This window comes from Elephantulus edwardii, unplaced genomic scaffold, assembly GCF_000299155.1.
Source record: "Elephantulus edwardii isolate Elephantulus edwardi_28Jun2011 unplaced genomic scaffold, EleEdw1.0 scaffold00059, whole genome shotgun sequence".
Lineage (NCBI taxonomy): Eukaryota > Metazoa > Chordata > Mammalia > Macroscelidea > Macroscelididae > Elephantulus > Elephantulus edwardii.
Window position 1 is genome coordinate 9,911,386 of NW_006399809.1, and position 25,909 is coordinate 9,937,294.

Genomic DNA, 25,909 nt, shown 5'->3' on the forward strand with positions numbered 1-25,909 from the left:
ATAAAGCATTCACTTCAGGGCACTGGATAAAGATAGCAGATTGAACACAAACCTTTGCCTCACTCCCTTTAGAGGTTTTACTAAAATGACAGCATATTAATTTATTCACAGATCAAACAGACAAGAAAGGAGTAAAGACAAAGAATATTTACGTTGATGTCAACTCATGATCTCCATCTGCACAGATTAGAGCTGCACTCCGCAATATAGCTTTCAACGGCTGTGGCCTTTCAGAAACAGATCACCAGATTGTTCCTCCAAGTCATCACAGGGTGCTTCAATCTTCCAGCATTCTAGTTAACAGCCCAGTGTTCAACTCTCTTACACACATATACAGTGAGCTCTGGTGGCCTAGTGGCAAGAAGCTTTGCTGTAATCCTGAAGGCACATGGTTCAAATCCCACCAGCTGCTCCATGGGAGAAGGATGGGCTATTTCCACTCGTGCGATTAACTGCCTCTGAAAACTGGCCAGAGAGGCAGCTATGAGTAGGTTCCGACTCGACAGTACACAACAACAACAGCAACACACACACACACACACACACACACACACACACTCTCTTACTTCCCCTATAGGAAGAGTCAGCAGCCAGAAATGTTGGAAACTGGAAAGTAGATGAACAAGTGGTAAGTAATGGGGCAGGCCCAAGAAAGCATCACCTTAAATAAGGCAAAGAGGAAGCAACCCAATTTATAATAAAGAATCATCAAAAGACTTGGAAACTAACTGGTTATATATAGTACTTCTAGAAATGGAAATGATGCTAAAAACAGAAATAATATTTTAAAAACTGCTTAAGAAGCACTCAGATCCCAGATATATTCCCCATGTCTACATGCCTTCCTTACTCTGGATGAGAGTCTTATTCTCTGGGTACATGCAAATCAGAGACCACTGGCCAACAAAACAAACAACTCATTGCTGTAGAGCTGAAACTGACTCACAGCTGACCCCCCCCCAGTAGGTTTTTAGAGGCTGAAAATCAAACAGGAGAACATTGCCCATCTATCTCCTTCAGAGCAGCTGATCAATTCAAACCTCTGGCTTTTGGGTTGAGAGTGAACCTCCTTACCCACTAGGCCACCAGAGCTCCCTAGGGAGATACTAGACATAAATGAAAATAAAAACCTTAATAAACAAATATCCCATGGACTGCCAAAAGGGGGAAAAACCCATGTATCTTAGAGAAGGTACAACCAGTTTGCTCCTTGGAGGCAAGGAGCTTTGTCTCACACACTTCAGGCATGTTGCTAGGAGAAGTTATTCCTTGGAAAGGGACATAATTCCTGTAAAGGTAGAGGCATGGTGAAGGAGAGGAAGACCCTCAACCAGGGCAGGTTGACACAGTCATGCGGCAATGGTGTGTCAGAGATAGTGAAGATGTCACAAGACAGGACAGGGTTCAGATCTGTTGTTCATAGGGCTGTTATGAGTTGTACTTGACTCACCAGCACCTAACAGCACATAAATGCAGGATGCTGAAAACCATCTTTTTTCAGTCAGCATGCTGACAGTCTCTTCTAGACTCTTAAATGGCTGAAACTAGAGATCCTTCCCTGACAAATCTAAACAAAAGAAAAGCCTCAGATAGTGACTGCACAGATCCCAAGTCCATGGTGGTTCAGAACTCCAAGAAGACCAGAGTTGTCAATTACCTTTAAGGAGACCTAAGACCATTTATCTAATAGTAACCAAGAACTGACACAATCTCCTTTCCTCCACCTTCTTTTGGTCAACAAAGTAACAGATCTGTCCAGATTTAAGGCAAAGTATGTCTACGAAAATGCAGCCATCATTAATCTGCTATTGGTTCAGGAGATGACTCTGATGGTCCTTGAAGTTCATTTTCTCCTCACTTTGGATTGTTGTTGTTGTTGTTGTTGTTAAGTGTCATCGAGTCACTTGAGACTCATAGCAACCCTATGTACAATAGCCCTGAACCCTGCTCTGTTATGAGCCAGTCTTATTTTCTCTGACACACCTAACCTCATTACCACCATCACTGAACCAAGCCATCTCATCAAAGGTCTTCCTCTCTTGTGCTACTGCTCCACCCTTCCAAACATGATGTTACTCTCCAAGAACTGGTTCTCCAAGAACTGATTCTTCTTGCAAAACTTCCAGAGTATGTCAGACGAAGCTTCAGAATCCTTGCACCCAAGGAGCAGCTTGGTTTCACTTTCTCTTGGATGAAACCATTTGTTCTCCTCGATCACTACAGCTCAAAGGCATCAATTATCTTTCTATCATCCCTAGTCATTGTCTGGCTTTCTGACAAATAACAAGTAATTGCAAAGACTATGGCTTGGATCAGGCACACTTTAGTCCCCAGGCTGACATCATTGCTCTTCAGTACTCTGGAAAGGTCCCTGACAGAAGACTTTCTCAATGCATTTCATCTTTTGATTTCCTGGATGATGGTACCAAGAGTATTGAGCCCAGCAAACTAAAGCCGTTAACAATTAAAAAAAATATCTATTAAACCTATTGGCAGTCTCAATCTCTTCACTGTCCAACATGATGCTGCCAATCACCTCAGGGATAAGAATCTTTGTTTTCTTGATATTGAGCTTCAATTCATATTGAAGACTATAATTCTTGATCTTCTGCTGCAAGCACTTCAGATTTTCCTCAGACTCAGCAAGCAGGGTCATGTCATCTGTATTGCACAGGTTGTTGATGATTCCTCCAATCCTGATGCTGCACTCCTCATAGAGCCAGCCTCCCGGGTGATCTGTTCTGCATATCGATTAAAAAGATACGGAGAGAGGACATATCTCTGGTGTACACGCTTCCCAATTTGGAACCATGCAGTCTTTTCCTTGCTCTGTTTTGATGACTGCCTCCTGGTACAGGTATAGGTTTCACATAAGCACAAGTAAACGTTATGGGATTCTCAAATGCATAGAGGGGGAAATAATTATTAATGATTACAAGCGGTTGGAAAGGAGGGAGAAATGGGAGGTTAATGTTTCTTTTCTACCTTCCCTAGTTGAGTAGGGCCCAGAGTCTTGTGAGCTTGCCATCAGCCATCCAAAACACAGTTGGTCTCTACTCACCTAGGGCAACAGAGAAAGAAGGAATCTAAGGAGGACATAGTGTGTCAAATCGTCTCCATGAACAACTGCCTCCTTTGCTTTGAGATGGGAATTGGATAGTACGCAGTCACTGTTACTGCACATGATTTTTAAAAAGATGCTCTAAAAGAACCTTGATCAAAAGTGAGGAAATGCAGAACAGAATTTCAGATTCTCATGGACTCGAGACTCTTTGGAACAATGATGATTGTATGAACTCCTGAAACTACTGACCTGAGATAATCTTTAATTATTTTTTTTAATTTTATACTGGTTTATTTACAACATTCAAATACATTGTTTTTCACACTGGATCTTTCCCATTTCTTTCACCATCCTACCCATCAAATTGTGAGACCTTATGACTACCCCCTCCCTACCCATCCTCACCCCTCTGTTTCCACCGACCCCCCCCCACACACACACACTTTGGATCCTCAAACTCATTCTACAATAATGGTTTTATATAGTATTTGTCCTTATAGGACTGAGTTACTTTACTCAGCTTAATGCTCTTCAGTCCTTCCCAACAACCCCTGAATCATTTTAAAACCAGGCAATAGTTTATCTCAGCTAGCTAAAAATAATAAAAAATATATATTCAGAAACAAAAAGCCAGTTACCCCCTTGAACATTAGGCTCTTTTAAGTTAAATAATATCTATGGGCTCAAATTGACAGCAGCAACTGGAAAGATTAGGTAGGAACCATTAGGGGGCAGTCAATGTGTGAAGGGAGGAAGAAAAACTCAGAAGAGAAAGTGATAATGGTTGCACAACTCCAAAAATATAATCAGAGTCACTAAATGGTACATGTGGAAAGTTGATGAATTACCATATATTTTGTTATGTATACTCTCAGCAACAACAACAAAATTAAATTAAGAATAAAGAAATGTTATCACTACTATTCTCATACATCAAGAGGAAGGTTAATTTAGATTAGATGTATTCTGAATACTAAGACGAGTCATGTGACTGCAGCTTAGATAACACATACATACATACACAATAGTGATAGCACATACATTTTTAATATATGATGTTATTATAATGAAGAAAATATATGTCCAATGTGTAATTGTGTATTTCTGAGTTTAAATATAATTGCTCATTTATACTTGGCTTTGTTTTAGGAAGTCCAAAGAAGTATAGAGAATATAACATTGAACTGCTTTTAACAAATTAAAAATTTGGCAAAGGAGATAGAGAATAAGAAATGAGATGGGGGGGTGGACCAATAAAATGACTAAAAGTAAGACAGCATGTAACAACAACAATAACATATATCGTTATAGGTTGACTCTGGGCCACAAATCTGTCTTTGAACTCCATATTCATTATATGAGATTCAGTGCATATCTATTGACAGTCTTAATATAAGGATGGTTTAAATACAGCAACACAGAATCTGAGTTCTCACTCATATGAAGTTTGAAGATGTGCAGTCCAGGGCAGGTACAGCATTCCACTCTCCTCAGTCCTCAGTGATCCAGGGCCCATCCAGCTTAACCTCTGCATTCTGAATATGGACCTTATCCCCATATTCTAAGATGGCAGAATTAACATTTTCCCAAACAGCAGAATGGAAGAAGGGACAAAGAAGGATCAAAAGCCAGCTGCCATCATTTATTTGTTTGGGAAGAAAGTTTTCAGAAACTGCCACCAGATGCTCTATTTGCACCCCACTGCCCTAAACTTAATGGCATGGCAGGATAACTGTGGAGGCATAGTCCCAGTGCTATTACACCAAAGATTTTTGTATAAATACCTCTTTGTGGTTTGAATCCACCAGTGAACTCTGTAGGAGAAAGATGAACAATCTCTTCTTGTGTGATTTATTACCTCAGAAAATCCAGCAGAAGGCTAGCTATTAAGTCCATTCCAACTTATTGGCAATGAGTTTGAGTTTCATATTTGAGTTGCAAAGGAAACTGGGAAATACAGTTATCATTCTGCATAGACATGGATCTGGCTAAAATGTTGTTACAAAAGTCAACAAGGAGAGATAGATGAAGGACAATGATAATGTCTTCCACAGCTTCATAGCAGCTAAAAAAAGAACAGGAACGTGGTGAGGTACAAAATAACAAATTGCTTTTTATTGAAGCTCTTGGTAAAAAGATTGGAAATGGATGGTTTTGGAAATCTTCATTTCAAAGTAAAAATATGGGATTTTGGTAATATCCGCTCCATTACCACATGGTTGTAATTTGCTTCATTGCTTTCTTCCTTGTAACAGCTCTCAATAGTGGGTTGATAGTGCAGAGAAAACATATGTGCAGAGATTTCATTTTCTGTGTTCACGTCTATCAAATTTTTAAAAGATCATAATAAAAATGTACTTGCTTGAACTTCTTCATATAAATGTCCTAGCATTAAATATATGCACATTTACTTGTTTCAGGATTAAAGACAGTTCTCTTTACCTCCGTTTACGGAAAAGAAACCGTTGCAATCACAGAGACTACCAGAATATTTCCAAAAATGGTAGGTAACCCTCCATTTAGGCTTCCACATGCCATTAATGGTTTATTCTGTTTCATAAATGCTAAAAAGACTATGTTGTTGATGATGATGATGATGTTATTGTTATGTGCCGTCAAGTCACCTGTGACTCTTAGCGACCCTATGTACAACAGCCCTAAAACCTGCTCTATTCCTTGCCAATCTTAATTGTCTCAGACACACCTGTTCCCATTACCTCAGTGACTGAATCAATCCTTCTCATTGAGGGTCTTCCTCTCCTGCACTGTCCCTCTACCCTCCCAAGGATGATGTCCCTCTCCAAGGATTGATCCCACCTTGCAACATGTCCAAAAGTATGTCAGATGAAGTGTCAGAATCTTTGCCTCCAAGGAGTAGCCTGGCTTCACCCTTTCCAGGAGGAACTCATTTGTTCTCCTAGTAGTCCATGGCATATTCAGTACTCTTCTCCAGCACCAAAAATCAAAGGCATCAACTCTCCTTCTACCATCCCTAGTCATTGTCATACTCTCTGATGCATTGCAAATAATTGCAAAAACCATGGCCTGGATCAGGTGCACCTTAGTCTCCAGACTGACATTGTTGCTCTTCAGTACTTTGGAGAGGTCTCTGACAGCAGACCCTAGCAAACTGAAGCTGTCAACGATCTCAATCTCTTCATCATCTATCATGATGCTGCCAGTTGGCCCACTGGGGAGAATTTTTGTTTTCTTGATGATGAGCTTCAGTCCATAGTGAAGGCTGCAGTCCTTCACCTTTTTCAGCAAGCACTTCAGGTCCTCCTCAGTTTCAGCAAGCAGAGTGGTCATCTGCATAACGCAGATTGTCGATGAGTCTACCTTCAATCCTGATGCCACACTTCTCTTCATAGAGCCCAGCCTCCCAGATAATCTGTTCCACACATTGAAAAGATATGGAGATAGGACACATCCTTGACACACACCCTTCCCAATTTTGAACCATACAGTGTTTCCTTGCTCTGTTCTGACAACTGCCTCCTGGTCCAAATATAGGTTTCACATAAGCATAATCAAGTGTTCTGGGATTTCCCTTTTTCTCAGAGTCAGTCACAGTTTGTTGTGATCCACATAGTCAAATGCCTTTGCATAGTCAATGAAACACAGATAGACATTCCTCTGGTACTCTCAGCTTTCAGCCAAGATCCATCTGACATTAGTTATAATATCCCTAGTATCATGGCCTCTTCTAAACCCAGCCTGCACATCTGGCAGTTCTCTGTTGATGTGCTATCCCAGTCATTTTTGAAAGATCTTAGCATTTCATTTAATCAAGGATCACAGAATAAGCGAACCCTTTGGTCCACTGTGTGAGATAAGCTCTAAGACTTAAAGTTGAATCATTTACCCTTAGAAGAGGAAACACCAGGAGTCACTGGGTAGTGCAAATGGTTAATATATTTGTCTGCTAGCCAATAGGTTAAATGCTCAAATATACCCAGAGGTGCCTCGGAAGAAACACCTGGAATTCTATTTCCAAAATATCCATTAAAAACCCCATGGAGCACAGTTCTTCTCTGACATACATAAGGTCAAAATTAACTCCACAGCAACTGGTGGTGATGGTGGAAATGTGATCAAGAATTAGCTGTACATAGGGTCGCTGTGAATTACAAGTGACTCGATAGCACATAACAGCAGCAATAACAGGCATAGACCGTGGGGGAAATGGCCAGCCACAAAATAGGAAAATCCAAGAAAGACTAAGGTGAAGAGTATGAGATGTTCAGGAGGCAGAGGAGACTTAAGTCAATACTGACAGAGCAGGAGCTGAACAAAAAAAGGGTGACAGCAAAGGTTCTGCCCTTCCCTGTGGTGACAAGTGCTCTAAAGTGGGAGTTTTAAGAAAATATCCAAGCACAGCCTCTATCATTGAAATGACAGTTCAGCGGACACATGTCTGCAAAGATTTCCTTTTCTGAGCTCATTTCCATCAGAGTTTAGCCACCATGTGGCTAAAATCCCTGCAGCCATGCAGGAAAGGTGTGTGTTTCCAGAGTGTTACTGAGGCCTCCAGGTATTCATCAGCTTGTTTCCTAGATCTCTGTATCTTCAGGCCTTGCCTCAGGACTATGTGGATCTCAGCCTCCCACTAGCACACACTGTGCATGCAATGCCACAAGATTTTGATGACGCTACTAATTGATACACCATAATCTGTAATGACTCTCCAAGTAACATCTTGTGTCACCATAATGTAAAGAAGATAAATTCTGTGTGTGCACTCATGTGCACGTGTATGTGCATACGTGGGTTGCCACTTCTTCCTATGTCTGAAGAAGATGATACTAACCAACTTTGGCACTCTCATCTGCTACACAAGGTTCTGCCTCAGCAATTCTCACAACACAGGAAGCCTGACAATCAGCAGTAGATTAGACTTGGCATGTGCAGCTAAACTCATTTGTTATCCCTGTACCATCTTTAATTAACCAAAGATTGTTGAGAAAGTTTCCATGGAGCATAAGCGTTAACTAAACATGTCACTTAAAAAATAATTTATTTCTTATAATAAGTGTTCTATCTGGATAAACATTCTACTATTCTAGGGAGGTTTGGGTAGGTTGGTTTTTTTTTAACTAGCAAAATCATTGTTGCTATTGTTAATTACCATCAAGTTGTTGCTCTGGAGGATTTTCTTGGCTGTGACATTTACGGAAACATTTTGCCAAGACTGTCTTATATAGTGCCACTTGGTGGATTCAAACTCTCAGCCTTTGTGTTAACAGTCAGATGCAACCATTTACACATTTTGTTTATTGGGTTCGTCCAATATGCATAATTATACAATTATAAGAATATTTTATTTCAAGTTTTTCAGTCAGTCTTTTCAACATCACTATAAAGCAAATGTCATTGTAATGCTTTGGTTCAAAGATACTACTCATTGATTGTTATAGCTCTGAGCAATATTTAGAAAGGGGAAAGGGGAAGAGGAGGAATTGCAACATACACCTTGATTGAAGCACTCAGCCTAATAGAAAATATAACACATTCCTTAGAAGTGAGAAGTTCATGGTGTTCCCACTGTTACAGATGAAAATGTGAGCTTAGCATAGTCAAGGGCTTTGTCCCACTCATAGGGATAGCGGGTTACAGAGCTGGACTTTGTACCCAGGTGTCACTTTATCCACAGACACTGTCAAAAATAATGCAGCTACTTGTCTACGGTCAAAATGATCTCCAGAAATACATCAGCATCACCTCTTTGCACACGAACTAAAGCAGTAGTTCTACACTTTAAGTGAAAGCTAAGCCCGGCTGTCACCATGATAAATACAAAGTGCACATCCAGCCCTTGCTCACACCTGCTCTTTTTCTTCAGTGAGAAATATAAAGTTCCCCAAAGCTATGAGGACCTATCTGTCAAAAACCAAAGAAGAAAAATGTACATATCATGCAACTATGCCCAATTATAATATCCTTGATAGCACAGTTTGTACTAAGTTACTAGCCATAGTGTTGCTAGTTCAAACTCACCCAACATCATCAGAGAACAAAAACCTGGTAATCTGCTTCCATAAATAATATAGCCAAGAAATCTCAGTGGAGTTGGCTGTACTCTGTAACACATGAGGTTACCAGGAGGATAAAACACATCATCAGCTTGATGGCTGTGGGTATTGAGACAAAACCCACTAAAACTCAGTGCCATCAAGTCAGTTCCATTTCATGGTGGCTCTCAATTTTCTAAGGGTTCAATATTTAAAGATACTGCTCATCTTTTTCCTCACAGAGCAACTGGTAGACTGTAGATTCGAACCACCAACATTCTGGTTAATAGTCTGATACCTGACTCAAGCCATGGTTAAAAGTCTACATACTCTTATTTGGAAAGTCAAACACTGCTTAAAAAAAAAAAGATATGCAATTGAATAAAATAGTTTGATGTATATCACGTGGGGAAATCCAGAAAGAAAAATATTTTGTCCTAAACAGGGTAAAATCAGGCTGCTCCTTGGAGACAAGGATTCTGAAGCTTTGTCTGACATACTTTGGGCAGGTTGTCCTTGGGGAGGGATGTCATGCTTGGGAGGGTGGAGGGACAGCACAGGAAAGGAAGACTTTCAATGAGATGGATTTATTCAGTTACTGGGGTAATGCGGTAGGTGTGTCAGAGACAAAGAGATTGGCACAGGATAGAGTACGATTTAGGGCTGTTGTACATAGAGGTTGCTATGAGTCATGGGTGACTCGATAGCACATAATAGCAACAACAATGTATGAAAAAAGATTGATGGAAAATTCACTAACATGTAATTGTTACATCTGGTAAGATTATGAGTGAGTGACTTTCTTTTTTGTTTTGTTTTGTTTTGTTTTACTTGTTTCCCAAAATTTATATTTCTGTATGAAAATAACCTAAAACTTAGTAATATTTTTTAAAAATTAGAAAGGAACTGAACCTACAAACAATAAAGAATTTTCCTGAACTCACATAGGTAAGTGGACAGAGTAGGGCAGGGTAATAAGCATTAAGAATTCTACTAGAAACACAGGTAGTAAGGGGCTCTCTTCATGTTCCCAAGTACACCGTTTCTCTAAGACTCAGACTTGTCACATCAACATCACTCCTCTACCCATCATGAATGCAGCAATCTGTGTGAAAAAGAAAAGACCAAAGTGAGATGCTCCAAAGAAAGGACCCTATACAATTGATAGGAGACAGTTCTTTTGTGCTATGCCATCTTGACAGGATTCCTTTAAAATACTGACAGTGGAGATAAAAAGGGAACCAGGAGAGGGGAGGAGAGTCTAATCATGAAAAATATGTGTGTCAAAATCTGATGGAAACCTGTGGCTTCTCTCAGACATTGTCTGATGAATAGCTGCCAGGAGAGGCTCGCTCTTTCTTCTTTGTTAAGTTTGTTATTCTTAAAACTGCATAGAATGTTCGCTTTGTCTAGTATAATTTCTTTGAAGATACTTGACTATTTTTGTAAAAATGTGATTGTAAAAGAATCTTTTTCTCTAGTTTCTCCTAGTTACTCATTATTCTGCTTTTATTTGCCAACCTCTTTCTATCTTCTGCTGCTTTTCCTTGTGATGGATTTTCTTTAGATATTATGCAGCATGTAGCCTCTGAGTTATTTCAATTACTCCCTGAGGTTTTTATTAGATATAGGAAAAGTCAGCTTTCCACATTTTGCATATTTATGGCTACACTTATTTTTTCAGAGCTAGTGAGAGAGCAGGAGGAGAATGAGAAGGAAGAGTTGAATGGAATATTAAAGTGTTTCTTAGAAATTGTATGGTAAAAACTTTTAAAAAATCACTCATATTTTCACCTTGGTGTCTGCATTGTTGTTGCTGTTGTTGTTAGGTGTTATTCAGTGCTGTTGACTACAACTCATAGTGATTATATAAATAACTACAACTCATTGCAATCCTCTGAATAACTATGAATAATGGATTTAAATTTCACTCTAACCTGAGCCAAGCTGCAATCTCTGCCATGCTCAAGTCCATTGTTGCTTCCAGTCACTGTGTTGTTGTTGTTGTGTGCTATACAGTCACCTGCAACTCATAGTGACCTTATGTACAATATCTGTGAACCCTGTCCTATCCTGAGTTAATCTCACTGTTTCCAACACAGCTACCTCCATGACCCGAGTTCCATTGTCAGTGCATTTTATCCAGGGTCTGCCTCTCCTGCACTGTCCCTCCTCCTTTCCAAGCATGATATCTTTTTTCAAAGGCTGTTCGCTCCTGGCCACATGCCCAGAGTATATGAGATGGAGCTTCACAGTCCTTGCCTCCAAGGCACAATTTAGTTTCACCCTCTCCAAGACAGACCTATTAGTTCTCTTGGAGTTTATGTTAAAGATTGCAAAAATTTCTATAAATACTTCCATGATTCAGTCTTTTCTAGGGATTTTAAGGATCCCAATAGTGGCATTATCACTCAGCAACTAAGAAAAAGATGTTTTTGTTCAAATTCACCCAGACATACCCAAGAAGGAAGGTGTCGCAATCTGCTTCCAAAACAACACACAAAGAATTCTAGGGGACAGAATATTACTCTGATATATACCACCATGCATCATAGCTCACTCCCCAGCATCTCTTTGGTTTGAGATTCTTGGAAGATGGTTGTTCAGTGACAGAATTCTCCAAGTGGGAAGCCCTGGCTTCATTAAACCATCTACTTCTAAAACTGTTGTTGTTGTTATTGTTGTTGTTGTTGTTATTGTTGTTGTTGAATACCATCAAATCAGAATCGACCCATAGCTGATCCTCCTGCAGGTTTTCAGAGGCAGTTAATTGCTTGACTGCCCATCCTTCTCCCACAGAGTAGCTGGTGGATTCCAACTGTGTGCCTTTAGGATTGCAGTGCAGTTTCTTATCACTAGGCCAGTTCAATGGATCACAATGATTCAACCTGCAACTGCCATTTAATTGGGGAGGACAGGATAGCATCTGCTTCCATTGCCTATGGGGCCCCAGCTCAATAGCACCTACCAATAACAGCAAAAACAGTAAACATTTAAAAAGACGAGACACAGAAGTCATCTTTAATTCAAGGAATAATTAACTAGTATGGTGATTGGAAACTCTGCGGCTCTAATTTAACTTCTTTAAATTGTTGTTGTTGCTGCTGCTGCTGCTGCTGCTGCTGCTGTTGCTAATGCTGTAGAGTCAACTATGGCTCATAGTGACCTTATGCACAATAACTCTGAACCCTGTCCTATCTGAGCCAGTCTCACTGTCTCTGACACACCTACCCCATTACCTCAGTTACTGTGTCAATCCATTTCATCTAGGGTCTTCCTCTACTACACTGTCCACCCATCCTTCCAAGCATGATGTCCTTTTCCAAAGAAAAGGCTACATGCCCAAAGTATGTGAAATCAAGCCTCAAAATCCTCACCTCCAAGGAGCAACCTGATTTCATCTTCTCTAGGACAAACCTGTTTGTTTTCTTGGTAGTGCATGATATGTTTATTACTCTTCTCTAACACGACAGCTCTTTAAAGTAGCAAAGGAAATAGTGGTCAGTGGCCTGGATGAATTCCAGTACGCCAAAATGGCCCAAAAGTTGATGGCAACCAGATCACTAACAGTAAAAAGGTCAAACACTATGGAGGTGACTACCTTCTGCCAGAAAACCATTTTCTCAAAGATAGAACAAAGAGCAGGGGCTCTCCTCTTCTGTTACCTCAGACATTCTTATTCATTTCTTGGAGTAGAGTTATTTTGAATTAATAACTTGGGCAAATCATTTTCTTTCTCTAGTCAGGCTCCACCTAGTTAAAATGGGGATTGTGGTTCAGTGGCAATTGCTAAGTGTGGCCCCAGTAACTCATTGTAGACTGCCCAGACAAGCAGTCAGTTTTAATTCTCAACTCATGACCCTGGGGATGATGCTGCACTCAAACTCAGTGGGGTGATGGGAGGCAAGGATACCTGCCTCGGCATCTTTTGTAAACCTGCCCAAGCCCTTTGTCCGGTAAAGCCAGTTCCTTAAACTCTGCTACTCAGCACTGTGTAATCCATCACAAAATCTCTTACAGAATTGACTCAGATAGTGCCCACCACTGACAGCTTCAATCCTTTCTTTATCCATCGTGATGTTGACTATTGGTCCTGTGTAAAATAAGTAACAATATGCAAATCACTCCCCCAACACAACAAACTAAATATTGTACCCTTACCAGCAAACCATAGAAAAAAATCAGGCATATAAATATCATGGCATATGATTATCATGACTATCTCAACCTTCAATATAGATTATACCTCAGTATCAAGAAGGGTCGCCATGAGTCGCAAGCGACTCGACGGCACATAACAACAACAACAACATCAAGAAGACAAAAATCCTCACAACTAAACTGATAGACTACATCATGATAGATGAAGAAAAGACTGAAATTGTCAATTATTTCATCTTACTTGGCTCCACAATCAACATCTTGTTACCAACGGTCAAGAAGTCAAAAGATGAATTGTACTGGGAAAGTTTACTGTCAAGGACCTCTCCAAATTACAAAGGAACAATGATGTCAGTTTAAAGACTAAGATAACCCTGATTCAGTCCATTGTCTTTTTAATCATTTGCTATGCATCTGAGAGCTGAACAATAAGTAAGAATGACAGAAGAATCAATGCTTTTGAGTTGTGCTGTTGGAAAAGAGTGCTGAGGGTCCCATGGGCTGTTAAAAGAACCAACAGATATGTCTAAGTACAGCCAGCATGCTCCTAAGAGTCAAGGATGGTAAAGTGTTGCCTCACATATTCTGGTCATGTTGTGAGGAGAGGCTATTCCTTGGAATGGGACATCATGCTTGGAAAGATGAACACAAGACAGGAAGATCCTCAACCAGATATATTAACAATAGCTGCAGCAATGGGCTCAAGTAAATCAGAGACAATGAGTATCGCACAAGATTGGACAGGGTTAAAGATCAATGATGTTCAGAGTGGCTATGTATACTCAACGTGACAAAATCTAACAATTTGTTTATAGTCAGTATTTTTTTCTTTTTTATTGTGATTTTAACAAAAGTTTACTGAAAAATTGGATTTTCATTCATTCATTATTGTACATTGTCAGTATTTTAAAAATCAGTCACTTTTTTAAATGTTGCTAGCTGCTTTGATCTGTGTATAATAGCATGAAGCATTGTCCTGCCCCGTGTCCACCCCATAGTCGTCGTACTTGAGTCTTTCATTTCGGCTTCCCTCTTAGTCATAGAAAACTGCACTGTCATACCAAAGGCACACCCTTTAAATCCAGCAGTGGCTCCATGGGTGAAAGATGGGCAGTTTCCTCCCATGTGACTTATTGGCTCTGAAAACCCACTGGAAGGTCAGCTATGAGTCCATTCCTACTTGAGGGTGCTCAGGAACAACTGCGTTGTGCTCACCAATGATCTCCCTCACTCTGCATGATCCTCTGTGTCAGCAAACATGATGTCTTCTTCCAGTTATTTGTCTTTTCCAGTGATGGCTGAAACAGGTACATTAGGCAATGTTCTATTGTAATCTATATAGTTGTCCATGAGAAAGACATTGTTGTTGTTGTTGTTGTTGTTATGTGCCATAGAGTCGCTTGCGCCTCATAGCGACCCTATGTACAATAGCCCTAAACCCTGCTCTATCCTGTGCCAATCTCACTTCCTCTGACACACCCATCCTGATTACCCCAGTCATTTGAATCAATCCACCTCATAGAGGGTCTTCCCTTTCTGCGCTGTCCCTCCACCCTCCCAAGCATGATGTCCCTCTCCAAGGACCTCTCCCTCCTTAAAACATGTCCGAAGTATGTCAGACGAAGCCTCAGAATCCTTGCCTCCAAGGAGCAGCCTGGTCTAACCCTTTCCAGGATAAATCTGTTTGTTTTCTTGGCAGTCCAGCGTACATTCAATACTCTTCTCCAGCACCACAGCTCAAAGGCATCAATTCTCCTTCTATCCTCCTTAGTCACTGTCCAACTCTCTGATGCATAACAAGTGATTGCAAAGACCATGGCCTGTATCAGATGCACCTTAGTCTCCAGAGTGACACCATTGCTCTTCAGTACTCTGGAGAGGTCCCTAATAGCAAACTTTTTTTATTTCCTGGCTACTGGTGCCAAGAGTGTTGACCGTGGAGCCAAGCAGACTAAAGTTGTTAACAATCTCAATCTCTTCACCATCCATCCTGATGCTGCCAGTTGGTCCAGTGGTGAGAATCTTTGTCTTCTTAACATTGAGATTCAATCCATATTGAAGGCTGCAGTCCTTGACCCTCTGCAGCAAGTATTTCAGGTCTGAGGAGAAAGATATTACACACTAGAAAAGTTCCATTTGGGAACTGCAGAGTCTGAACTACATAAACCTGCATTTGGCCCTTCTGCAGACTGCACACTATGGTCATAGGCAGAACATTGGCTCACTTTCAGAAGTGGATTGCCAGGCCTGCCTTCCTTGTCTGTCTTAGCATGGAAGATCTGCTAAAACCAGGGGAAATCCTGCTAGTACCAGAAATACTGGTGGCATCACAGCAGCATGCAAGTTGCCACAGTACAACAAACAGACAAATGGGTAGGGCTTCAAGAGTAATTAATATTAAAAAAGGAGTAATTAATATTTAAAAGAGAAAAACTCAAGAAGAGAAAAATTCAAGTTGAAAAAAACTAAAATTAAGCTTAAAAGATAGATGATAGAGTTGTGAAGGCCAACCAGTTCTGTTTTATCACCTGTAAGAATTGTGCCGTATAAGAACAGGGTATGTTGGAAAGTTATGGTGTGATGGGAAAAGCCATGTACAGAGGGAAAGAGTGTATGGGAACTCTCTGTCCTTTCTGTCCAATTTTTCTGTAAACATAAACTGCTCTAAAAATTCGTTAGCTAAAAATAAGTAAACAAACACCAACACCAGCACTCCCATGGCTGCAATGACTGCCCACTGAGGACCCTTGAGGGGTTCCTGTGGTGTAGACTTGATTGCTTTGCAATTCTCAGACAAAACTTTTTATTTGGGAATATGACGACTTTTTCACCAGCAAGACTTCTTCATCTGGTTTTTGCAAGGTTAGCAACCTTTTGTAAACACCTGACTTTGACTGCTTTGTTTTCAGAAATTCAAATCTGCTTAAGCGTATGTTTTTTTCTGGGGCCCATCTTCCATCTGAACAGCAAGAGAATTTCCCTCACTGTGGTATCTCATTCACTGACCTGAAGTTAGGAAATATAGAAAACGGAGGGTATTAGCACATTGAGGAAGCACGTGTCGGTAGCCTCCCTACCCCTTCCTGCCCCAAAACTCCTTGTGGCAAAACAAACTTTTGCCTTAATCATCTTAACTTATTCATCCTTCTCACCAGATCTCATGGTGACAAATGTCATCTTGCTGCTTCTGTTCTTTAGGCTTTAGCTAGACAATATGGAGAATGGAGGGAAATAAAATCTATCTTAATAAATTAGAAGCAAAGGATAACTAGTAAAACACATATGGGAACCCAAAGTTGGAAAGGCTGAGGACAGGTAGGGATGAAACCACACTGTTGCACCATTTCGTGAATGGAGGGAGGAGGGGAAGGAAATGGGAAGGATCTGGGAGAAAAAATATGGTGATGGTGGGCAAGGTCCAATGGTGATTCATTTTATACAACATAATGCATAAGAATGATTGTATGAAACACAATGTGAATGAAGAATAGTATGAAATAAAATGTATACCAACTCTGTAAGCAAACAAACAAAAAAAAAGAAGAAATTTGAAACAACAAAAAAAGGCACAAATTCTCTACTGTCAAATTGGTTCCAACTAAACAATCCTATCGGATAAAGCAGAACTTCCCCATTGGATTTTCACAGTTTTAATCTCCATGGAAGTAAATGGCTACATCTTCCTCTACCAGATCAGCCAGTGGGTTTGAACAGTTGACATTTTGGTTAATAACTAAGTACTTAGACAATGTGCCAGCAGGGCTCTTTTGTAAATAGGGAAAGTTGGAGAAAATTCAGCCAAGCATATGAAACCTACATCTAATAAAGTATTTTTAAAAATTTTAAAAGAACAAAACCTCCCCATTCAGTTGGAACTGACTCTCACATGGCAAACGATTTCCTATCTTTCTCCTTCAGTGTTATTGGTGGATTCCACCTACCAAAGAGACAGACCTTTGGGTTAGCAATACAATTCTCTATGTATTACACAGACACCAGGGAAGGCCAAATGTGAGGGAATAGGAGAAGAGGAAACTAGGTAGGGAAGAGTTAAAGTCACTAAGGATGATTGAGAGTGGAGGTTCTGGCGCAGATCACAGTGACTTACAAAGATGGAATAGGAACTCCGATTCTGTGTGTTGCTGGGATCTACATGTCCAAGGCAATTATGCGTCAAGATCCCGTTTAATAGTTCCGTTTCTTTAACATGCCTGAGCTCTGAGAATGAACTACTATGTAGATTACCTACATACCAACAAGGGTTACACCAGCACTTTAAAAGAAAGTATCCTCTTCAGCCTCTCCCATGTATAGTATTTTTTCAAATCATTACTCCTGAGTGCTGCATAGTATTCCATCATGTAAATGAATCACACGCTCTCAAACCATTCCTTTACAGATGGAAATTTGGGTTGTTTCTAATTTTTTTTTTGCTATTGTAAATAGTGCTGTGATGAACAGAGGGAGGATGTAAAGGAATTGGGAAAGATCCAGTGGGGACCTGAAAAGGCAGGGTCATGGTGGGCATGGATCAATGGTGATTAATACGAAGTATGGGAATTATCCTATGAAACACAATGTAAATGAATTTTGTATGCAAACAAATGTAAAATAAAAATAATTTTTCTTTAAAAATTATCTAATCTCAGAATCACAACCAGTAGAACTCTCTTTTGCTACTCTCCACTGAAAAAAGTCAGGAGAGATCAGGCCAAAATGAATTAAATGAATCCTTGTGACTTCAGTAATTCTGTTGGTATGTTTGATTTCCAGCCACTTTTTGGTCAGCACAGAAGGCAGAAAGACTAAATGCTAATGTGTGCCTAGACCCTTGTTCAAGTCTCGGCTCTCATCAGCTAGTTTTATAATTGTGGGAGTAACTTTCTCAGTCTAACAAATTTTCTTTCCTATGTGAAAGATAAAGGGTTTAAACCAAATAATCTCAACTTACATCAAAACTCGTTGTCAAACTCAGTGAGAGCCCATAGATTCACACAGTGCTTATGTTGTATGTTGTTTTGTTTTGTTTTGTTTTGTTCTATTGAATTCATTGCTGACATCTAAAAATAGAAGGACTTTACACAGAAAGTCAATTTCTAATTCATCTTGGAAAACCAGTAGCTCTGTCTCACTAGGCCTCCTTCCTGCTTACCAGTCGCCAGTGGGTCTGCACAGCCACCTGCCCTTTAGACCACTATGCATTAACAGTAACCAAGCTTTGTGATGTAGTGTAGGACGTGTTGGACCACTACTAACCAAAAGGTCAGCAGTTTGAATCCATCCATTGCTTGGAGGGGATAAGATAGGCAGTCTCCTCCCATATCCAGTGGAGGGTTCTATGTGCTGCACTCTCCTGGCCTTGGCAGCAGCAGCTGTGCTTTTGGTGTGATGTATGTGTCAGTCACTGTCGCTGCTCTGCTCCTTTCACACTTGGATTCTCTCCCGTAGTCCCTGCATTCCATTTGTATTTGACCTCTCTCCTAAGTCAAAGAGACCAGGAACTCTGTAAGAGAAAATAGAGCAATGATGTCAGTACACAAGTCAGAAGATGGAAGAGAATGCAACAGTTCTAGAAAGGTAACTGAGCACAGGACATCCAGGACAGAGGATGCTTCACCAGGTGTCCTGAAGCAGGTGGGGACATGTGAGTGGTCCATCTAACTGTTAGATTACAGAAACATGCTGGAAGAATATTCTTTCCTCAATAAGCAAGAACATTGTCAAAAGAGTTTTCCCTGAGGACAGACACAATACTATTTCAATTTAACTCCACACCAAAAAGAATAAGTTGATGTACTTTGGGACCCAGACTGATAATCATATTTAGCCAGTGAAACTGCCTATGACAGCTAGTGGAGGGCACAACCCTCCAGGACATCCATTAGAGGTATGGGTGAATTTAGCTGAAGGATTGTTTGAGAGTTCTATTGCTATAGTTGTTGTTGTTATTGTTAAGTGTCATTGAGTTGAATACAACTCCTAGCGATCCAATGAACAACATATGTGAACCCTGTTCTATCTTGCACCATCCCTGTTATCCTCAACACATACTTGAGCCCAATGCTGTATTCACTGTATCAGTGCATCTCCCTGAAGGTCTCTTTCACTGACCCTCCACCTTTCCAAGCATGATGTCCCTTCCCAAGTAATAGCCCCTCCTAACAATATACCCAAACTATGTGAGATGAAAGCTTCCATTTTTGCCTCTAAGGAGTATTCTGGTTGCACTTTCTCCTAGATATATCTGTTAGTACTTTGGCAGTCCATGGGATATTCAGAACTCTTCTCCAATACCCTAGATCAAAGACATTCATTCTTCTTCTGTCATTCTTATTCATGGTCCAGCATAGCAGGTGATTAGAAAAGCTATGTCTTGAATCAGGTGCACCCTAGTTTTTAAACTGATATTGCTGTTCTTCAGGACTTTGGAAAGGTTCCTGACAGCAGAATTTCCCAATGCTATACGTCTCTGATCTCCTGACAGTACCAAAGGTGTTAATTTTGGATTCAAGTAAGATGAAATCATTGACAACTTCAATCTGCTCATAAATATTTTAACTAATACTAAGCACCTTCTATAAACCAGTTTTCTTCATTTGCAAACAGCTTGCATTTGGCTGCTAAAGTGCTTATCATCGCTTATGATTTAAAGAAAGAAAGAAGCTACTACCCCAAAACTTTTGCTATTGAGTCCATTCAACCCGTGGTGACTCTGGATGTTTCAGAGTAGAATTGTATGCTGCGGAGGTTTCAATGACTGAAATCCTATTAATGATCTCCAGCCCTTTTTAAAAATCATAAGCTATGATAAACGCTTTACCTCCTCATTTAATCCTACACAGAAACCCTATTTTATAGAGGAGGAAGCTGAGGCTCAGGAAGGTTAAGCAACCTGTCCAAAATCAATCGTTTGCCAATGATAGAGCTTAATTCATATCTATTTTAATGTCTATGCTCCTAACTACGCTATTTTTAAAATTTTTTAACCAAACTCAAACTCACTGTTGTCAAGTAAGTTCCAACCCATAATGAACTTTCATTGGGTCACTGAGGCTATAAATCTTAAGGGAAAGAGACTGTCCATCTTTCTCCTGAAAAGCTTCTGTGGGGTTTGAACCACCTTAGATGATTTCCCTTTATATTAGGAGCACAACTTGCTATGGATTTGTGGTGCCAGAAACCTTGATAATTGGATTTCCTAGCCCCAGCTTGGGGAATGGCTTCCAGCTACCTTAATTGCAAATACATGGTCTCATAAAATCATCAACAGCTGTGGGACCAATATAATAGAGTGCTCTCCATACTGTGGGGTGTGTGAAAACACCAACACAGGACTGACAGCACAACTGTGTTAACTTACCCGAAGTCTGCTGAAGGATAAGAAGTTGTCTGGACTGAAAAATCATATATGGTGGACTAAGCATCCAGCTGCGTCCAGCCAGGCACATTGCTCACCAGTTCCTGCAAAAATAGGCCTGCATAGCTACAGTCACATGAGTCATTTCCTGGCAGGTCTGGGTCTCTGGAAGACCTTCTAGTGAAACCACCAAGCTCACGGGGCATAAAGGAATTGGGGACCTGAGTCACAGATAGAGCTGCGAATGTTAGAAATTATGGTCTTACACCTCTGGTTAAGTATTTGGGACTATGTTGACTTTACACTTCTAATTAATATTCTGTTATAAATCTTGGCAGAGCAAGTAGATAAAAATAAGATTGCACCACCAGAGTTCCCTAACAATACCATATTGCTTCAATTCAGACGCTGACCCCTAAAGCCAACTTCATGCTGCCTTGAACAGCCAAGACAAGCCTTGGAGTTATATGAATGTCAGAATTAGACATCATATCTAGCAGCATAGTCCATAGTGAGTTGTGCTGCTAATCTAAATGCCACAACTCAGAGAGTTCGAATCCACCAGAGACTCTGAGGACGAGAGAAAAGCATTATCCTCCTAGGCAATTTACAGCCTCCAGAAGCTCACTAGATGGCCAGCTATGAGTAGGTTGTAACTCACAAGCAGTAAAAAATAGACCATTTTTGGAAACAGACAGGAAAAAATATTTAATTTTTCTAAAAGCAATGAAGAGATAAATTATGAGTATTGATCCAGACTTGACAAAATTCAGTTACACATACAAAGGCTTATTTTTTTTATATCCCAAAGATCTCTATTTTGACACAAAATAGATTTTTTTTTCAGTATGGCCTGGCTAACTTTTTTTATTCTGGGCCAGTCTTTCATTGTTTTTGCTCAGACATTCCTCTAGGTCGAATAGCCCTGGTGTACAAGTTGCCGTACCATGGTCACTTTTGGTTGCTGTGAGGCTGAACACTGTGACACTGATGTGTCAAATGCGTTAATGGCTGGTTACCCAATGTGGACAGAGAGTGGGGTGGAGCTCCCTGATGTAAACAAGCTTGGAAGGAGGAGTGGCATCCACTTCTATAATAGCTTGCCTCCAGAAACCCTATGAACCTAGAGAGAGGAAGAAAGGCACCCAAGCGTCGAGGACTCTCCTTCATAGGGTCACTATATGACGGCACTTAACAACAACAACAACAACAAACATAATAAACTCATTTAACTATAAAGAAACCCAAGCAAACCCAAATTGAGGGATATTCTATAGGTCTTACGTCATGAAAGACAAAAAATGAAAAATTGTCCATTAAAAGAGACTAAAGAAAAAGAACTTTGGAGAAGCTAAAACAGAGGGAAAGAATACTGAAATAAGAGATATTAACAGATCTCATAGAACAGCTTGAGAAGACAAAGGAAGATATTATGATGAAATACACAAAGCACTGGAGTAAGAAAGTGCTCAGAACTCCTCAGCCATTTCTCAAACAGAAAGAACCAAAGAACAAATTTAAGCTTCAAGTTTTAATACTGACATATTCTATGGGTAAAACCTTGGATGATACAGAAGTATCAAAAACAGATAAAAAAATGCAAAGAGTCACTTTATCAAAAAGAATTGGTTAACATGGAACCATTTCAGGAAGTTGTATATGATCAAGAACCAATGTAACAAAGGAAGAATTCAAGCTCCACTAATGTCATTGGAAAGAAATAAGGCTCCAGAAATTGATGGAATACCGAGTGCGGTGCTTCTTATTAAGCTGGACCAAGAAATTTGAAAACTTGGGCCAACTCTCCAGAAGAGATTTATATTTGTTTTCATTTAAAAAAAAATAAGCTGTGATCCAACAAATTGCAGAAATTATCCAACAATGTTATTAATATCAAATGCAAGTAAAACCTTCCAAAAGATTATCCAAAAACAGCTGAAACAGTTCTTTTACAGGGAAATTCCAGAAACACAGCTGGATTAAAAAGAGGCTCTGGAATGAGAAATATCATTCATGTTTATCAGATGGATCTTAACTGAAAACTTAGAATACCAGAAAGATGTTTACTTGTGCTTTATTGATTATTCAAAGGCATTTCACTATGTGAATCATAAAAAAAATTATTGGTAACATTGAGAAAAATGGGAAGTCCACAACATGTAATAGAAAATCTCTACATAGACCAAGCAGCAGTTGGCCAAACAGAATAAGGAAACTTGTATAGTTTAAAATCAGAGAAAAAGTGTGTATTCATAATTACTCAAGCTGTATGCTGAACAAATTAAATTGTTCAAGAAACTAAACTATATGAAAAGAATCTTGGCATCAGTATTGGAGGAAAATTCATCAACAACCTTTGTTATGCAGATGATACAACTTTTCTTGCAGGAAGTGAAAAAGACTTGATGCACTTGTTGAAGAAGATCAAAGACTACAGCATTCAATATGGATTACATCTCAATATCAAGAAAACAGAAATCCTTACCATGGACCAATAGGCAACATCATGATAGATATAGAAAAAAATTGAAGCTGGTAATTATTTCATTTTGTTTATCTCCATTGTCAACACTCATGGTAGCAGTAGTCAAGAAACCAAAACACATTGTTTTGGGAAAACCCCACAGAGGCAAAGAGTCAGCTTAAACAGTAAGGTGTGCCTAATCCAAGCAATAGTCTTTTCAATTGCTTCCTATGCATCTGAAAGTCAGACAAAGAAAGAAGAATGAATGCCTTTGAATTGTGTTGGAAAAGAGTACTGGATATTCCATGCACTAACAAAAAAAACAAACAAGTCTATTTGGAAGAAATTCAGTCAAAAAGATCCTTAGAGACAGGAATAATGACACTTCCTCTCATGTACTTTGAACATGTGTCTAGAAGGACCAGTCCTGGAAAAAGACATCAATCATGCTGGAAAAGGTAAAGAGTCCAAGAAAGAGAGGAAGACCCTCAACAAGATAGATTTACAGAGTGACTGTAACCATGGCCTTGAGCATATTGGGTATTGTGAGGTTAGAGATCTTGTTGTTCATAGTGTTACTATGAGTCATAGTTCACTAGACAATTCTTGGAATAACAGCATTACAACAAAGAAAAAATGTTTGCTGTTATTATGTATCGTATAGTTGGAACCACCAATGACCAAGGAGGATAGAAGGAGAATTGATGCCTTTGAGCTGTGGTGCTGGAGAAGAGTACTGAGAATACCATGGACTGCTAGGAAAACAAGCAGATTTGTCCCGGAAAGCGTTAAACCGGGTGGCTCCTTGGAGGCAAGGATTCTGAGGCTCCGTCTAAGATACTTTGGACATGTTGTGAGGAGAGACTGGTCCTTAGAGAGGAACTTCATGCTTGGGAGGGTGAAGGGACAGCGCAGGAGAGGAAGGCCCTCTATGAGGTGGATTGATTCCGTGACTGGGATAATTGGGATGGGAGTGTCAGAGACAGTGCGATTGGCACAGGACAGAGCGGAGTTTGGGGCTGTTGTACATAGGGTCGCTATGAGTCACAGGAGACTCAACGGCACATAACAACAACAACAACATAGTTGGAACCGACCCATAACAGACCCTCCAGCAGGTTTTCAGAGGTAGTTAATCACACAGGAGGAGATTGTCCATCCTTCTACCGTGAAGCAACCGGTGGCCTCGAACCAAAGCGCTTGACTTTGGTATTGCGGCACAGCTTCTTGCCCCTAGGTCACCAGAGCATCCAAGAAAACAAATAGTAACTAAATATATTATGTAGATATGGATGGAAAGTTAGACTATAAAATAGTCAATAGCGAGACAAATATAAAACTTTGAATGAGGTGTATGATGTAGCAATGTTCATTTCCAGATTTTTACCTTTGTACTGTAATTATGGAAAATGTTCTTGTTAGGGAATTTGGGTGAAGGGCATATGGAAAACCTATGTTTCTACTTTTGCAACTTTGAGAAAAAAAACCACCACAGAACAAAAATTATACCTTTTTAAAAAAGCCATGTGGCTACCAGAGCCATGACTCAAACAGATGTGTGCAGAGCCATGTTTATTGCTGAGTTATTCACAATAGCAAAGAGATGAAAGCAACCCAAATGCCCATCAACAAATGAATGGATAGAAAAACTATGGTTCAATCATACAAAGGAATTTAAACACAGCACAATGAACGTATAAAACATTATACAACATGGAGGAGCTTGGAGGACATTATGCTGCATAAAATATGTTGATCACAAAAGGACAAATACTGCATAATACCACTGTTATAGAATAGGACAGACATCAAGGGGTTGGAGAGAGAATGAGAACAGAGTGAAGAGATAATCAACACTGCATTAGAACAGATGAGGGGAAGAACTGTCTGAAAGGAATATATGGTTAGGTATTGTATATATGACAACCTGGAACAAGGGGTGCATTGTGGAGTGGATTGGAGGAGGGGGAGAAGAAAAGGAGAAGGAAATGTTCAACAATGAATAAAATAATATTCTTTTTCTAAAAGCCACGTGGCAAAGAAATCATCTTTACCAGAGCAAGAGCTCTGGTGTGTTAATAGTAAGGAATTGCACTGCCATCACAAAGATATGAGTTTCAAAACAGATGCTTTATGGGAGAACGAGGGACACTCGATTTGGACGCAAATGATTTACTGCAAGTGACTTACTGCTTCCAAAACCCACTGCAGGGTCAGCTATGAGTTGGTGTTGACTCTATCTTACACAACACAAACAACAAACAAAGTAGCAATGAATCCTTTAATCAAACTGAAGTGGACCTTCAGAAAGTACTGAGTGAATCCTGTTGAGAATCTCCCAAGATTTTTTAAAAGGCGATAGAACATTACTTGTGACAGAAGAATTAAGACATTTCAATTTGGGAAATCGACTCAGTATGGTCACAGTATCAAAGATAGGATTTAGTCCCAAGGTGGTTTTTTTTAACTGTGATTTGAATGAAAGTTTACAAAGGAACTAGTTTTCATTCACTCATTCATACAGATTTTTCCCTTCTCCCCACACCCATTTATTCCATGTTCCAGCTGGTTAAGTCCAATAGATATAATATTGGAATGTCCATTCATTTCAGAATGTCCATTCATTTCACCTACTCTAAGCCAGTGTTCACTACCTATCCCTCCATTTCCTGCTCTGTTCTCCATGCTCCTTAACACACTCCTGTTTTTATAACAGTGGTCTTATACAGTGATTGTCCTTTTATGACCGAGTTGTTTCACTCAACATAATGTCCTCTAAAAACATTCCTGTTATGTTATGTTTTGTTATGTTATGTTATGTTATGTTATGTTATGTTATGTTATGTTATGTT

The 25,909-nt window shown here is 39.8% G+C and overlaps 1 protein-coding gene across 1 annotated transcript in view; it reads left to right on the plus strand.

The window, feature by feature from the left end:
* Window positions 1-25,909, plus strand: part of AOAH (acyloxyacyl hydrolase (neutrophil)) — a 362,932-nt gene that overhangs the window by 213,786 nt on the left and 123,237 nt on the right. The window contains exon 13 of the mRNA XM_006887625.1: window positions 5,485-5,567. Within this exon, the coding sequence (XP_006887687.1) occupies window positions 5,485-5,567 (83 nt within the window). The remainder of the gene's footprint in view (window positions 1-5,484; window positions 5,568-25,909) is intronic.